Source organism: Echeneis naucrates, chromosome 5 (assembly GCF_900963305.1).
Source record: "Echeneis naucrates chromosome 5, fEcheNa1.1, whole genome shotgun sequence".
Classification (NCBI taxonomy): domain Eukaryota; kingdom Metazoa; phylum Chordata; class Actinopteri; order Carangiformes; family Echeneidae; genus Echeneis; species Echeneis naucrates.
Window position 1 is genome coordinate 26306991 of NC_042515.1, and position 18106 is coordinate 26325096.

The following is an 18106-nucleotide window of genomic DNA, read 5'->3' on the forward strand; positions in this document are numbered from 1 at the left end:
ACAACCACTATGTTGTCATGCTGCCCCGTTGAAAAAAAATAAGAAAGGGTTTATTTTGCTCATTTATTTATTGTTTATTGTTTACTGCCCAAGCTAAAAGTATATTATGTGAGGAAAACTTGTTAGCGAAGCATTTCCCAGAATTTTCCATTGACTGTTGCTCTTCCCATATGGGTGTTTCTCAGCTCTGCCCCATACTGAATAATGTATTGACAGTCCCATACTTGTATCAAAGTGACTCAGTGAGAAAATAATGCCCCTTTGTCATGTAGCTCTACTGATAATTTTTTTTTGTGTGTGTCTGTTTTGTTCAAGTAATTTTATTTACAGTCCTACAGCTCATCAAATACCTGCCACCAATGTAGAGAGCCGTGGCCACAACACGTGTTTTGTGCCTTCTTCTGCCTCTCATGTTCCTGGCTTCCTATCTCCACACTCCACCATCGAGCCCAGCTCTTCATTCCCGCCACAGACAGGACTGCTCACTCCGAGCCTCTACCTCCATTCCTCACTCTGCTCAGCGACTCACTGATCCCATGGCCTCGCTGGCATGAGTCTTTCCAGACATTTATTGAGGCTTTTGGGCTAGCTGAGGCTAGCAACACGCGGCTAAAGGCAATGCTAATCCACAGTCTGGGCAGCGAGGGACAACAGATCTTCAGGACTTCTGCTCTTGTCATCATGTCTTCTGCTCTTCTACTTCTCTGTGGGTCAGCTCTTCTGACCCGCACAGAAGTACGCTGACAGTGTTCCCTTGCTGGCCATTTCGCTGCCCCACAGAACGTCATGGTATGGTGAATCGTCTTCCGCCAGTGCTGACAGTGCCCTGGTGAGTCGGTCCACGACTACGTCGACGACCTCCAGGCCAGCCTCTGTAAGTTTGTCAATTTGGAGGAGATGATTCAGGACCAGCTAGCGGAGCACATGACTGACTCCAGGCTGCATGAAAAACTGTTCATGTCGACACGCCGCTATCGAAGGCAGTGGAAATAGCCTTCTAGCTTGAATCGGCCACTCTGTTAACATCTCGGCTAGCGGCCTCGGACCCGGCCTCAGTAGTCCTTACAGCAGTCCTTACAGTAGTCCTTACTGTTCCGCTGTCTGAGCCCACCTCTTTTCCGTACGAGCTCGAGGTAAACGTCAATGGACACCAGGGCGCCACGGCATGTCAGCGTTATGGAAACTGTGGCTCTTTATCACATCCCACACGCGCACTGGTCTGCCCAGCCACGGGGCAGAGGCGCCAACCCTTTGGTAAGCTGAACCACTTCTCCAAAGTGTGCCGCTCTGCACCCGTCCCCACAAACCCCCAACCTTGCTCATCTGCTATTTCAAGCCCAACCTACAGCCACTCTGTGGGCTCCTGCACCAAGCCATTTAAGTGGTGCAAGGTGGAGCTGGATGGTGTATGCCTGCCGTTGTTGCTGGACATTGCAGTTTCCAGATCTTGCTCAATGAATCCATAGTCCGACAGCTCTTTCCCCGACTGACGATCAAGGCATTACGGAGGATCTGTATGGCTATGGCCATGCTAAGATTTGCATGGTGGGTACTGCCACCTTCTCTGTACGCTACGGCTCCAGAGCTCTGGCGTTCACCTTTCAAGTATCTCGCCATGGTGCCAACCTTGGCCATGGGCCAAGGGCTTCATGGGCTTCTCCATCACAGACAACATGTGTGCCACTATATTGACAGTGGCCACATCTTGGCTGCTTCACTGGCCTTCACTGTTCCATTGGCTGGGCTGCCTCACCACCTTCAACCACTAACTGCTCTTCAACCCTGCTGTGGCGCCGGTCATCCTCAGTGCTTTCGTGACCCACATGGGGTCTTCCAGTACACCTGCATGTCTTTTGGACTTAGCTCCGCTCCCAGCTGTTTCCAGAAGATCATGGCAACCATCTTTGCTGATGTCTACACTGCATGGCAATTGCCTTTCCAGGGTGCTTGACATGCTCACCTGCCACAACCTCACACTGAATAGGGAGAAGTTCATTTTTGCTGTGCCCGCCAACGAGTTTGTGGGATTCTGCCTGACCGCTGACAGCCTGAGCCCACTCCACTCCAACATCAATGCCATCCTGCTTCTACTCGAGCCCTCCTGCCCTGCGCGTTCCTGGAGATGACAGCATTTTATAAAACGCAGCTCACTTCTCCACCTGTGCTTGCCCACTTTGACCTGCAGAGTCCCACGTTCATGACCTGCTATGCATCCAACACCACTGTTGGTGCCATTTTGTCCCAGCTCCATGGAGGGGCTCACCATGCTTCAAGGTCACTTACGCCTGGACCCTGAGTTTACTCAGCTTTACACTTTTATCCAAAAGGGTTGGCTCGCTAGGGTGCCAGAGGAGCTAGCACCTTTCCACCGTGTAAAAGGACGATGGTGAAAGACTGTACAACTTGCCTCCCCAGTGGAAAGACAGGCCCAGCCCCACCTCTGCCATTGCAGCCCCTACCATGGACAGCAGCCAGGTGGACCACATCCAGTTGGACATCTGTGGTGACCTTCATGGCATCCCTCAGCACCAACGTTTCCTCCTGGTGGCCTACGACCTCCAATCCAAATGGCCTGAAGTGCTTCCTGTCTGGTCTGTCACCACCAGGGTGGTCACCGATTTCCTTTCCTCCTTGTTTGCCCACTCGGGTGTACCTGATGCCATCACCACCAATAACACCCCCTAGTTCATCTCAACAGACTTTGCTGCCTTCACAGAGGGGACGGGGATCAAACATATCAGAACCGCCCTGTACCAAACGTACACCAATGGTGGTGTGGAGAGGTTTAACCAGACACTCAAGAACAGACTGAGAGCACACCTGGCAGATCACCTCCCATTTGCATCAGCATTGCAAAACTCCTTACTGCATTACAGGGTGATGCACCACGCCACAAAAGGCAGTTGCCCAGCCCTCTTGATGTTTGGATGTGAACTTCAGCTTCCTTTGGATCGTCTATGTCCTAAGAATGAAGACACTCCAGCGGCGAAGCCCTCCCCCGGCAACAAAGTAGCGGACAGGCATTACTGCATAAAGCAGTGCTTTGACAGGGTGCATCGAGTGAAATGTCCCGCACTCACAGTGTCAGACTGGGTCCGGATCCATCGACCCAGCCGGTCCCACAAGCTGCTTTCCTTGGCTGATGGATCACTTTGGCATGCCACCCGTCTTAGATGGGTCACGCCACTGTCTGCCTCAGACCAGGTGGCTGCAGCTGATCAACATCACATGGATGGGGACTGGAACTATTCTTCGGTGCAGCCAGGAGCCCCGGTGGCACATCCACCAGAATTTGATGCACCAGCTGAACCCCTGCAGCCTAGGTCCTGCTCTGCTTGGGCTCACCAGAGACCTCCTTACCTCAGAGAGTATGTTTTAAGTTCCTTACCAATTATAGAACAGTGCATAGCCTGTCATGTGGCAGAATAATCCACAAGGCTATGCGGGTAAGCTGGCAGTCTACCCGCTTTACCCAGTCAAGTTGGCTATGTTCAGGCCTCAATAATGTTCCTTTTGCCCCGACTTGTTCGGGGCAAAAGTCGGGGCGGGGGGTGGGATGATGGTGGTGAATGCAAAATACAAGTCACAACAGCGTGACGTTACTGCCGTAAAGTGTGTCCTGTAGAGTTCAACATATAAATGGCCATTGAGAAAAATAAAACACAGTGAGCACACACAGTGGTCGTCTGTGCATTATTAAACATAACACTGGCACCACAGCACCCCTTCCACAAGGAGTTTGTGGAGGTAATGTTTCAAGCGGTTGCTAAACTGAATATTGCCTGGCCGGACCCCTGGCACGTCCCCCCTGAATGCTCAGTGGTGCGTATTTTCGATGGTCAGCTATGCAGCCATCCCTCCCTGAGGCAGATGCCATGCTGCGATGACATAAAGCAGTAAGTCCGGCTCTCTTTGGGGGCGCTGCACCAGACCAGATCTCCCATTCAAGAATTCATGGGGTGGTCCTCCATTGACACTGAGTCGGAGTTCAACTATTTGAAGATGCCACTGTTGAAGGAATCTGTGGCGGCTCACCTCTCCGACAAGCCTCAGCTCCACTCCAAAGCCTGCCAGCCCACAGCCTCGCTGGCCGAAAAATCCTACAAGGCAGCAGGGAAGGTGGCGACCATGACAAATAAGCTGGCCCTCCTCCAGGCTTACCAGGCCTGCCTCCTGTGTGATGTGAAGGGTAAGGCCATCACTGAGACCTATATGGAGCTCCAGAAAGTGACAACCTTCTCCCTACGCATGATTACATGCACTGCACAGGACACAGGGAGGATAATGGGCTTCACCGTGGTCACCCAGCACCATCTCTGGCTGAATCTCAACCTAATGTCCAAGTGGGAGAAGAAGAGGCTCCTTAATGCCGAAGTTTCCACCACAGGACTGTTCGGCTCGGTGATTCAGTACATCGCACATATATTTGAGAGGCAGCAAAAAGACTCGCCGGCCTTTAAGTCGCTGACACCTCGACGCTCCCATAATCCCATTCCTTCCCAACTGGCCCTTCCTAACCGACCAGGTCGGAGATACACATCGGGCCAGCACTCTGCCAGCACCTACTGCTCCTGGGAAAGACCCCAGCAGGCGGCGGTGAGCCAATCCACAGCTAACCGGAGCTGGCTTCCTCATCCACTCCGCCAGCAGCAGCATAGCCAGCCGGGCAGAGGGAAAAAGTCTCGTAGGACCTAGTTACCGCAGCGCTGTCCGAGAGGCTGTAAGTATGGTAGTGGCTCTGCCCTCGTTCCCTGTTTATACTCAGCACTCTGAAGAAAGGCTACACCTTGCAGTTTGCTCACAGTCCACCATACTTCGCTGGTGTTATTCAGTCAAGTGTAAGAAAAGTTGCCTTGTGCCCTGACAGGTGACAACGTTTTTGGGTCTGGAGTTGAATTCCCTATCCATGTGAGTGCATTCAAAGGACGGCTCAAACTCTGTGCCAGAGTCCCACGGTCTCACTGGGTGGCTGCAGCATCAGCAGTGGTCCCGCTCGGCCTGCTGCGCATGCGGCCTCTCCAAAGTTGGTCTATCAGTCAACACATAAACCCAGTAAAGGACCGTCACTGCAGACTTGTACAGCAGTGCCGTTGGATCCTAGCAGCCTGGACGGACCCACTCTCTTTTTCAGCCGACACGGGCTGTGCCCAGTAGCGCTGACGCTACCCTGTGGGGGTGGGACGTGGTGTGCAATGGTTGTGCAGTAAACAGGTTGTGGTGAAACCAGGAGGAGCACCACATTCAACGTGCTGTTGGAAGCAGTCTGCCGAGCTCTTGCATGTTTTATGGACTGGATAGTGGGTCATCATGTGCTGATTCAGTCGGACAACACTGCTAGAGTCTCGTACATAAAACAACAGGGCGGAGTCCATTCCCAAGTCCTGAAGCAGGTGGCAACTCAGCTGCACCTATGGGTGCACAAACACTTACTTTCCCTGTCAGCGGTTCACATTTAGGGCCAGCTGAATCAGGGAGCGGACCTTCTATTGAGAGGCAACACGATCTGTTCACATCGTGGCTCACAACTCACTGTCCGCTGTGGTTCTCCATCCACAATGACGACCCACTGTTAGGGTACCACACTCTGGAGCACCAGTGGCCAGGGGAAAAGCTGTGTATGTGTTTCCTCTCATCCTGCTGATCCAGCAGGTTCTGGACAGAGTGAGGGAATGCAGGTTGCAACTCATCCTAGTGGCACCATATTGGCCATCACAGATGGTTTGCCAACCTGTGCGCTATGGCGCAGGGGGTTCCACGGACGCTTCCAAGGCTCGTGGACCTTCTGACTCAGGCAGGTGGAGAAATTTTCCACCCTTCTCCTCAGAAGTGGAAGCTGATGACTTGGTTCCTGAACAGGAGCGCCCGCTACGTGAGGGGTTAACTTTAGCAGTTGTGGAGACCTGTACTCATCTCTGTATGCGTATGAATGGCAAGTCTTTATGCACTGGTGTGCGGCATATAGGGAGTGTTACTGAGTTTTACTGCGGTATAAGGGTTGTTTTTTGTTTCCTTCAGAGCTTACTAGACAAAGGCTTGTCAATTTCTGCCTGCCATGTTGACATCAACGGAAGATCAGTGGGGTGCCACTCTTTAGCGTTTCAGTTCATGAAAGGCACTCGCCGTTTGCATCCACCTATAAGATGTGTTTTTCTAAGGTGGGATTTGGTGACAGTGCTTGAAGGGCTCTCAGGACCCCCATTTGACCCTGTCGGCACAGTCAAGTTAAAGTACTTATCCCCGAAGACGGTGTTATATCTAGCTAGAGGCGAGTTTTAGATCAAGGGTTGTGGATCTATTAGCATTCTGCCCCCCTCCCTTTGCATCAGTGGAAGAAGAGCGCTTGCATAGACTGTACCCGGTCCATACACTCTCTGTGTATTTGGACAGGACGCACAGACTGCGCCATTCTGACCAACTATTTGTTTGTTATGGGCCCAAGGTTAATTCCTCCTTGGGTCAGAAAGGTTGCGCATGGCTGTGTCCTTTTCTTGGCCAGCAAGGGTGGTGGTATGCGTTGTAGCATGAGGAAGAACTGGAGTTCGAAATGAAGTAAAACGTTGGGGTTGTGCTACAACCCAGTATTTACAAGTGAAGGACAAGAATTCTTACTATTTCAGCCTTGCTGGTGCTCCGTATGGGGCGGGCTGAATATGCTACTGTGGTTGACGATGGCAGGTGCTCGGGGAGTAATATAGACATTGGGGTGGGCTCAGACGCGTCATAGCACAGGAGCCTATCACCTGACTGTTCAGGCCAAGATGGACTTGGGTGGTGGTAGTAGTGTATAAATAAAATTTTATTCAGCAGCGCTGCCTATGACAGCTTGGTAGCATGAGTAAGTACTCTTGTTCTTCGTTTGGAAAATCTGGGTTGTAGCAACCCCATCATTTTATTAATTATTATGCTCCCATTTAGAGGAAAATAGACCAAAGGAGGGAATGGATTGGGGGGCAGGGCTGTATGATCAACTGACTGTACTACCCATTCAGGATTGAGTACAGAGCAGGTCAGCAATGCCATAAAAATGCAAGGAAAACATACAGATGTAAATAGTGATCAACACATGTTGCCACTAAATCTGCACTAGTAAATTTAAGCAGAACAAAAAACATTGGGAAATGAGTAATAGTGTGCAATGATAACTAATGGTGATTGTTGCAGCATGGCAGCATAGTGGTTATGGCTGTTGCCTCACAATCAGAAGGATGTGGATTTGATTCTTGGGCCTGGGGCCTTTCTGTTTGAAGTTTGCATGTTCTCTTGCTTGCGTGGGTTTCCTGCAGGTACTCCAGTTTACTCCCACTGCCCAAGTCATCCATGTTTATTTTGATTGGTAACTAAATTGCCCGTAGGAATGAGTGTAATTTCTGTCCGTCTTGAAGTTTTGGCGCTGTAATGGATTCGCGACCTGGCCAGGATGTACCCCACCCTCACCCAATGTGAGCTGGGTGAGACCTGCAAGTGGATGGATGAATGAACTGAGATAATTCAGCACCTGTAGGACAGTGACAGGAAAAGAGAAGTCAGGAGGAGGGAGAAACCTAGGCTATGGGAAGAAACAAAGTTGGTGACACGTAATGTTGTGATATACAGGCACTGGGGGGGATAGAGGTACTCAGTGCCCCCCAAGCAGTATAGGCCTATAGGAACATAACAAAACCAGAACATCAAAAACTTAAACTTTTTAACTGGGCTTCATCATAAAGGAAGTTTTTAAGCCTGATTTTGAAAGCTGCGGAAGAGTCTGTCCCCTAGACTGATATTGGGAGTTTGTTGCATTGAAGATGAGTCCACTAGCTTAATATTTGCATAAACTTAATGTAATTGTCAATAAAAGCCTTTGAAATGCTTGTAATAGATATACCATAAAACATCTCACAAAAGGTCTAAAACTACTTAAGCGGCAAATGCCAATACTACAGTCTCAAAACTTTAGTCTCAAAAATGTTCCTCCCCTCACCTATGAACATTAACTTTGAGTCACGACCAAAACGCGAAGATGCTGAATAGAAGTGGCCCAAATAAATTTTTTGTGCATGGCGGCAGGGTGCTTCCCTAGAGCTGAGATGAGGAGCTCTGTCACCTGGAAGGACCTTAGAGTAGAGCCACTGCTCCTCCACAACAGGAGCCACCTGAAGTGGCTTGGTTTTGGATGCCTCCCTGGGGAGATTTTCCGGGCAATGCCTGGGGATCCCCCTGAAAGACCTCCAGGAAGTGTTCCAGGAGTGGTCTGGGCTTTACTGCTTAGACTGCTGCCCCTGAGACAGCCATTTTTTTATTAAGTGATTTGATAACTGATTTTGTTATTATTTGTCGTTATTTTCTCTTGTGAGGTGAAAGCACATCTGATATTTGTTAAGATGCTGATCTTGGAATATGGTGAAATTGTCAAGTGTTTTTTAAATGGTTTCAAAACAAATGTCCTTTGACCCAGTAGTCTGTGATAAACTGTATATTATGTTTTGTCTATTTCTTAGTCACAGACTAACTAATATGTTAGAAACCGCAGCAGCTCAGGGGTGAAGCAGGGGGTCTCGCCCAGTGAACCTAGGGCGAGGGTGTCTGTTGTGAAACCCGAAACACCCAGTGAACCTAGGTGTCAGAACATGTTCTGATATGGTCCCGCCCACAGCTCAATGAAATATGATTGGCTTAGACACCTGTCAAACAAATTCATGCACACATTGACCTGAATTACACAGGTCTTTGTTACAGCCACCGAAGGTCCAGCAGGAGGAATCGCTGATTTAATAGCCTACCCAGATACCATTGGAAGAAAAATTGTGATTGGTCTGTTTCTCATTCTATCATATTAACCCATTATTTCCCAAAACATATTAGTCCAAATATATGACAATGATCAGGAAATTATTACAAGTACCGACCGAATAAAACTCATTTAAATTTTAAATAAAAATAAATAAATAAATAAATTAAAAAAAAAAAAAAAATATATATATATATATATCATTAGTAGTGAAAAAACTCTTTATTAACTCAATATTTTTTCTTAGGGCTTCACTTTATACCTTGAAGGATGAACTGGAATCCATGAAATGGATGAACTGCATGAGGGAGCTGAACTAGGCATGAGCCAATACTATCCAGTACCCTGTTTAGCTTCTTCCACTAAAATCTGACCCCAGTGGCATACATGATATATTCACAGCCAGTTTCATTTTCAAAAACTGACAGGGTTAATGAAATGTTAATTTGCTCAGGATTTTGCAAATATGCAGTAAAATGAATGTTTTAATCAGCCTCTGATGTACTTTGTGTCAGGTGCATGCAAAGACACTGAAGTGATACACATATATCAGCCATATATAATATACATGCTAAAACATGCTTTTACAACTTTACAACTTTAATGCTGTACTCGAAATTTTTTTGTCTTCATTCTGAGTCCCCCAAAATCTTGACTTCTATTGACTATTACTTGACTATGAAACAAACACTATTTATTTCCAATGACTGTTGAACAAATGATGATGATGAACAAACCACCGGACATTTAAAGCAAAATTATGTCACACTTTTTGTTCTGCCAAAGCAGACATCACTGAAAATTAGATGAAGCTAACTGGAATATTGATTTTTAATCATGTTGATCGGTGTGTGGATCATTATTCAAAGCTTAGATGTAACAGCTGTAGTTTTTCTTTCCAGTTCTGTTCAGAGTCTCTTCTTGTTATTCTGAGCTGTAGTGATGATATGGACAAAAAGCGTCACTGTAGGAAACATGTTTATTCAAGAATCTGTGTCAAGTTCAAATTAAAGTTATTTAATTTAATAGAACTGTGTGACACTTTCAAATGCTGAATGTCAGCATGGTGATTAAAGAAATTTAAACCTGAAATTTCTGTGTACAGATATAATACAGACTTCTGATGGTGCTCTTTGGTAACTCTATGGATGCGATGAAGATGCACTTTATGAGGCTGAAAGCCAGATGATTCTCAGCTCACAGATGCAGCAACCAAACCCCTCACCTGATCCTTCTGTGTAATCAGTTGAACATGAAGCAGTCCTGCTCCAACTCAACACAAACAGCTTCACAGTTCTGTTCTAACTGTCAGAGTAAATCTGCAAAGTAAACCAAAAGTATCTCAAGTAAAACCAATACAAAACATTATACATCTCAGGATTAATGTAAAAAAAAAATCTCTTCTGCTAAGATAATTTCATTAAATAATTTTGACTCAAGTTAAAAGCTGTGTGACGGGGTCAAAGAGTTTTCTTCACACAACTAAAACAATTTTGCATGCAATAATTGGGGATTACATTATTAGGAAAGCTCAGTAGTCCTGGTCCTACTGGGCCAACACGCTCTTTCTGATACATTAGATCACGACATTCTGTTTGATAGGCTTGGAAACCCAGGAGGCCTCTGGTACTGGTGTTTTTCATATTAGGTGGTGGGCTAAAGCCACGATTCCCTGTATTTAAACAATCCCTTTCGGGGGTGGACCCAGATTTTTGTTGACAACTTCTTAAGTTTTCAATAAGTCAAAAGAAAATTGTTGCTACCGGTACTTCCTGTGCATTTTTGTAGATCAGTACCTTTATGATATCTTTTTTATGGCAAACAGAGCAGACAGCTATGTTCGGGGTCCGACATGCATGACATCATTGTAGTTATCATCCAATGGAATGCTTGGAAAAAAGAAAAAACTTGGAAAAATTGCGCTGCATGTAGAGTCATACATAGAGCCATCAATACATAACTTGGTCTTTACACATTAAGGACTTTTTTAAAGTCTATGTGGGTACCATGTATATTTTCTCTGTGAGCTTTATACAAAATAAACATATTTGATTTCACAAATTTGAGGTCTGTGATCTTGCTGGGGAACTTCACCTGTCACTGATCTGTCAAAATGATGAAACATCATGAAGCGACTTCCATCCCCCCACTAGATTAATCTTTGTTGCTTTTTTTTTGAAAGACTGGAAAGACTGACTGGAAAGATTTAGGCACTGAAGAGTCTTATAACTGAAGAGGCAGTGTGGAGATTTAACTTTCACAGCCAGGAACTTGCTGAATATGCTATTCCAGCTAACGCTGGCTATCACAAGGACTGCTACATCCATTTTACTAATTTAACAAAAATAAAGCGAGCCCAGAAAAAAGAAAAGGAAGCATTAATTCAAAAGGAAAATGAACAGAAGGTTGGTATCAAACATGCAGTGAGAAACTGTTATTGTGAGGTCCGAAGAAAAGGGGGATGTGGAGATTCCAGTCCCCCACATCCCTCAAACTTCGAAGAGACTATTGCCTCCAACCGAGATTTCTCAGGTCTCTGTTAAGTGCTATCCTGGACCCTTATCCAAACCGGGCATCTAGAGACCCTGATTTCCTAAAATCATAAATTGCAGTCAACGTCACAAATCAGCATGAACCTGCCTCACCTACAGAGAGGTACCCCTTCTCTGACCCTCCACTCAGGCTGACCTGGTAACCTTATCAGGCAGCGAACGCAAATTGGCTGCACCGCACTCAGGCTCAGCATCCCAAGTTGCCTGGCAACCACGGCCGCTTGACCTGAGCCAGTCCCATCCGTCTTTCATTTCCCCCCTTTTTTTTTTGCTTTTGCTGTTTGAATTGATCTCTTTTTACGAGGCCACAAACCCCAGACGTTGAGTGGATTATCAAACCACCCACACAAGAGACAACATTGATGCTCCAGAGGGACAAGCCAGATCGACAGCATGACGGGAGGCCATGACGAAAGATCTCACCGGGGCCGCTCTAGCCGGACATCTCCTCTGCCCTCTTTGTGGCCGGTTGAGTCGTCGTCCAAAGTAAGGTGACACTTATCTGCTTCCTCAGTGGGTTGTTCTGAGTGCTGTGAGGCATGGCTAGCAAACAACACTAAGCCAAAATTTTAGTTCAGAGCTCTCCTTCCTCAGACAAGCTGTCCCTGATACTCTGACAGATGATATGCCTTTCATTTGCCCAAATCCTCTAGAGTCACGCTTTATCAGTATTGCCCCAGGACGTCATTGCATTGATACATTCGAGTTGTCTTCATACCTGTAGTTCTGCTGTAATCTGCGTCCCTATATAATGAGCGCACATTTTGATGCATTCCTCACTAGTCAATAAAGGGAAACAAACCCTAACCCTAACCCTCTAAGTCATCGTTACACTCTTTCTTTCAGTAATTTCTCTTTAGTCAATCCACAGTAGATAACACCCTTCCAGACTGAGATTAATAAGAGGCAACACTATACACAATCCAAGACACTGTAAATGTGGATCTTGAACTTCAAATCTAAATCTTGAACACTGAAGCTTTAAACAAAGAAAAGAAATTAGGAGCTACAATGACATCCACAATCAGGTTCTGACAACTGAAGTTTATTGTGTGTAATTCACTGTTCAGACATAAGCTTTGTATTTCACTCCTAAAATGAGCAAAATCCTAGTCAAAATCTATTTGATAAATCAGTTCACTGTATTCTCATCCATTTGATTCCATCACAGGAGGGAGTCATTTTCCCATCTAGCTACAGTAAACACTGTTGAGATGAAAAAGAGTAAGTTAAATTAAACCCCTCACTCATTCACATTACTTCTGAAGTCCAATAAAGTGCTCAGTAACATTCAAAAACTAAATTAAGAAGAACATGCAGTTTTTATTTAATCTCAGATAAGGTGACCAGATTTCTGAAATGAAAAGCAGGAACAATTCATTTCCAGAGCACAGAAATCATTATATATTGATCATTGATGGTCACCTGTACTTCCATACAGCCAAAGATAGAAACCCACACATTGTTGACATTAACAGCCTTCATGCCCATCTTGGCAAAGACAAATGTGAAGCCCTTGTTGGTCTGCATGCCTTCTCTGATTGCGACACTGTGAGTGCGCTGCATTGGGTGGGGAAAAGCAAAGGCATCCAAGAAAATAAATTCTGAAGTTGAATATGCCAATCTATTGAGACAATTAGATACAAGCTTCTCTCCATCACCGGAACTCCTTCAAGCACTACAAGCATTTAAATGTGACCTATATGATCAATAGGACTACCAGGACATTAACATTGTGAGGGCTAAACTTTTCAAGACTGCTCTGAGAGACAACTACTGCCAAACAAAGACTCCCTGCACCAGCACATCAAGTGAGCAAACTTTCAGGCAGCAATACACAGGAGGAGCCTTGAGTGTAGGCCAGACATTCCTCCTCCCATAAGTCATGGCTGGAAGATGGTAGGAGATTTTTACAAGGTGGAATGTATGACACTCCCCCCAGCACCAGAGGCGATACTGGAGCTTGTGCATTGTGCCTGTAAAATAACAGACCCACATGTAAACTGCATGAGCTGCCATGTACAAACTACAAACTTGTGTCAATGCACAAATTGTGATAATGGGCCTTTTGAAGAAGACTAGGTCCATATGGCTTCATCCTTTGAGTAGTCAGTGGTCTGTGTGATGACTCCTGCAGGAGGGGAATATAGCTTTCTATATAATGTATGTTATGCTTTGTTTCTTTAGGGTTAGGGTTACCCTAGCCCTAACCCTCTCTATTGCTGCACACGTGATTTACAATCAGTTCGAGCACTTCTCAAAAACTTAACTTTTTTCATTTAGCTGTTAGTTCTCTTCTGCTATTTCCATTGAGGTTATGAGAGGAAACTAATTAAATGACAATGTTTACACATCATCATAGCGTGTTTGCTTAGTTTATGAGACTCTGTGATGTTGGTCAGCAGATACTCGAATAAACGTGCAACAATCCCGGTTATTTCTACCACAAGGTCTTAAGAGAACTAATGTAAACCAATCAGAAATAAGATGCAAGGCACTTCAACTTCATTTTACCCATAAAGTCTGTAAAGCTGCTAGCTACTTTCAAAATGCCATCATATGTTTGAAAGAAATACTACAAATCACAAGGTGCAAGTGTAACCCTGGTTAGTTTCCGCACAAGTGTAAAGTACAAACCCCCTTGAATGCACCATAGTTGTTTCTCGTCTGTTAATTGAATTCCTGAGCTTACCTGAACACACTACATGCAGCTCTCGGCGTGTGAAGGTGAATGATGGCCAAGAAGGATAGAGAGGAAAAAAGAACTACTTCTGAGCTTGTTGTCTGTTGCTAGAAGTGGACACGGAGAAGTACTTACCTGGCGTATCCAGAATTGGTCACACGAGCAACTACGTTTTGCGAACTTCTGAACTATTCTGGATGTTTTTGTTTTTTTTAAGGAATGAATTTTCAGTTCAAGTATGTCCCATATTGATGCCTCTGCTGTAAGGACACTCCTGGTTGACACAACCTGCATCACTGGCTGCCACGTAGTGCAGACATGCAGTGTGGTAGACTTAAGGACAGGAAACAGTTTTTCCCTGGAGGATGCTAAAGGACAATTAACACAGACAATTAAAGGGACAATTGATATTTTTTAATTTTGTATTGATACTTAGCAGGTTCAGCAAATATTTTTCATTTCTACCACGTGAGAAGAACCGCATTATTATTTTGATGTCGTTGAGCTGAACATTTTCTGTTGTGTAATATTTGATTATACACAGTCACACCCCATTCTGTGTTGTGTGTGTTACTGTGGGCTGGGGGTCAATCGCTCTCAGGTTGAGTACTACAGCCAATCTCCTTTCCCGATCGAGCTAATCCAGAGGGAACTCAGGAAGACTGAGAAAAAGGTTGCACAAGTCATGCATTTGCACTCAATACTGTACAAAACAAACTGCAAAAATTTTTTAATAATATGATAACGTTGCTTGCTTCTCTCCACCTAACGGTGTCTATCTGCCGACTCCATTGAACTGCTGTGCTCAGTGTAGCTAAATCCGAAATCCTAACGATGGCCATCATTCGAAATCTTAGCGTTCTATTGGTCAAACAGTGTTTGCCTGCATATTAAACAAACTTTAAATTATAATTGTGGAAAAATGTGCAAGAATGGTTAGTGGCAACAACTCAGATCTGATGAAATAAAATAATCTTCACAATTTTACAAATCCTGGTTATCCCTGCATGGAGATCATTATTTTAACTAACGCAGATACATGGCTTCAGCTCGCCACCTATATATATCCCATCGTAGATTCATGTAAGTACATGAGCACCTTTACAGCGTCTTCAGGTGGTTGCTGGTTTTGGTAAGCATGTTACATCATTTCCAGTGCTCTGTGTCACGTTGTGTGTTGTCTCTGCTACTCTTTCTGTCAGAATAATGTATATAAGTTATCCCACGTTTGCTTAAAGTTACATGTATTAAAGTGTGGAAAATTACTGGCGTGCTGTAGTGTGAAGAAGAAGAAGATTCACAACTCATTCTGCACAGATAAGATTAACCAAGTCACGCAGACCTTGAGACAGAATGTGTCGCCCTCTGTGTATTCAAAATAAGAGGTAACCACTCCTATGTAACAAGGATAACCTAAAGAAATAAAAAGAGAGGAAACGGAAGGACGAACTCAGAGCGTGTTGGAGATTGTAACTGAGTACGTCTCTGACCGTTCTCCTCGCGAGTAAAATAACATCAGTTCCAGTTGTCTTTCTTTCCTAATGCAATTGAGAATGTTCTAGGTTGTTTGAACTTGACACTTTCCTATTCACCCGATTAATCTGACGGCAAACTGGTATCACACTTACACTGGTATAGAACTCAATCTCTCTCCCCTTTCCTAAGCTTATAGACAAAACTGATGCTCCGCTAATCAACCTCTCTCTACTCTCTCTTCCTCCTTCTCCCTCTCCTCTCCTCTCCTCTCCTCTCCTGCGTGCCTCATGTCTAGCTATTACTCGGCCTCATTTTTTGATACCACTTCTTGAAGATGAATGTAGAAATGGAGGCGAAAATCAGCGAGTTAGAGTCGCGACTCCGCTGAAAAGTCAGCTGTAGTGATTGGCGATTCTATTCTGAGGAACATGAAGTTAGCAACACAGGCGGCCATAGTTAAGTGTATCACAGGGGCCAGAGCAGGCGACATCCAGTCTTCTCTGAAACTACTGGCTAAGGATAAATGTTAGTATGGTAAAATTGTTATTCACGTCAGCAGTAACGACATTCGACTTTGCCAGTCGGAATTTCCAAAAATTAATGTGTGCAAATTTTCTCTGGCCCTCTCCCCAATCTGACCAGTGGTGACATGTATAGCCACATGCTGTCATTAGTTAAGGTCAAGGTGGTGTCCTGAAAACAATGTGGAGGAGAGGTGATGTCCATCCCACCGTGGGTGGTGTTGCTCTCATATCTAGGAATCTGGCCGAGTTCATTAGAAAGCCAAAACCCAGACAGCCCCGAGTCGAGACCAGGAAGCAGAGCCGCAGTTTAACACGCTCCTCTGTGCCTCAGTCAGCGCGGTCACCTGCCGAGAATAGAGTAGAGTTGTTTGGGTCTATAGAAACTGTGTCTTCCCCCAGACCACCTAAATTTAGAAAAGTTACTAAACCCAAATTAAACAGAAGAGGAGCTTAAAACAAAAACTTAACTGAAATCAAAATAGCCACAAATTTTGTCTCAAATAACACCGCAATCAAATTTGGACTGTTGAATATTCTATCACGATCATCAAAATCTCTACTGGTTAATGATGCCAAAGTTGATCATTGTATTGGTTTATTCTGCATAGCAGAAACCTGGCTGCAGCAGGATGAGTCTGTATGGGAAAGGAATACTTCAGCTCCAAGTATCTAGTCTAGTGGAGGAGTTCAAATGTACTAAGGTTAGGACAGAGCTCCTGTTACACGGAATAAAGATGTGGTCATTAGTAAGGTGGTTCCAAACCCTACCAAGGGGAGAAAATGGAATCCAACTCATAGGCATACAGAGATTGTGGGTAATGTGCAAGTAGGCCGGGGAGGCTTGGGGTTTGGCCCAGGCAAACCGGTGTGGAGTAGAGCAGGTCCCGAAGAGGAAGCTAGTTGTAGAGCAGGCTCGCAGACAGGAGGAAATATTAAGGAGTGCAAAGGCAGTGGCTTGGGCTAAGCAGGGACTGTGGTTGAACTGGGAAGGTGGATTGAAGAAAAAGCTTAGTTGGAAAGAGCTGTGGAGTATGGAGGAAAGTAGTATTAGATTTCTGATAGGGGTATAGCCAACTCCCCAGAACCTAAAACTCTGGGTAAACGGAGACCCACTGTGTTCGTTGTGTTCAGGTGCTGTAACTCGAAAGCACATCTGGCCAGGTTGTAAGGTTAGTCTGTCACAAGGACGGTATACATGGTGACATAACCAAGTTTTAAAAAGCTTAGCTGCAGGCATTGAAGATATACAGAGGCAGGCAAATTTAGGAAGGTCTAAGGCAAAGAGAGTTGCAATACAGTTTGTTCAAGAAGGAGGGAAAGTCAATAACAAGGAAGCAAGGCAGCTTGGAGGATGCTGGTGACTGGGAGATGCAGGTAGATTTAGGAGGAAAGCTTGTTGTTCCCCAGGAAATAGCCTGCACAAAGCTAAGGCCTGATGTAGTTATGTGGTCTAGGAGTAGAAAGAGAGTATATTTCATAGAGCTGACTGTGCCGTGGGAGGATTCAGTTGAAGAAGCATATAAAAGGAAAAAGCTCAGGTATTCAGATCTAGGTCAGAGCAGCAAGGATGGAAGGTTAGGATTTGTCCAGTGGAAGTAGGATGTAGAGGGTTTGTAGCAAGATCTGCTGTTACTTTGTTGAGGGAGTTAGGAGGAAGAGGACAGAGTGTGAGGAAAATAGTGAAGGAAATATCGGATGAGGCAGTAAGATCCAGTCAGTGGGTTTGGATTAGAAGTAATAGTCACTGGGGGCCCAGCAGGGGGAGCTCTTAGGATAGACAGACTCTTAGGAGAAAGAGAGGAAGAAATCCAGGAAGAGGAAGTGCATTTAAGTGGGTGTGGCCTGTGAGCCTCTTTGAGACCATGTGGTTAGTCCAGGTGAGTTGGCTTGTATTGGTTTGATTTGGTTTGAGTATAGGAGTTTTCAGGTGAGTTTGGTTGATTGAATCTGCTAATGTAGCTTGTATTACCTCCACCTCCTGCACCCTCTATACTTTCATGCCTCCTACCAGAACCAGAGTCTGCATCCCATCCCTACTTTTATCTCCACCTCTTCTATTTCTCTCCCCTACCCGAACCAGGGTCTGTATCCCCACCCCGCTTTC

General features: G+C 45.3%; 1 protein-coding gene across 1 annotated transcript in view; it reads left to right on the top strand.

Moving 5' to 3' along the window:
• hdac11 (histone deacetylase 11) overlaps positions 1 to 10584 on the top strand; it is a 76593-nt gene extending 66009 nt beyond the window's left edge. Inside the window, exon 11 of the mRNA XM_029502915.1 lies at positions 9015 to 10584. Within this exon, the coding sequence (XP_029358775.1) occupies positions 9015 to 9041 (27 nt within the window). The 3' untranslated portion in view covers positions 9042 to 10584. The remainder of the gene's footprint in view (positions 1 to 9014) is intronic.
• Positions 10585 to 18106: the final 7522 nt, after the last annotated feature.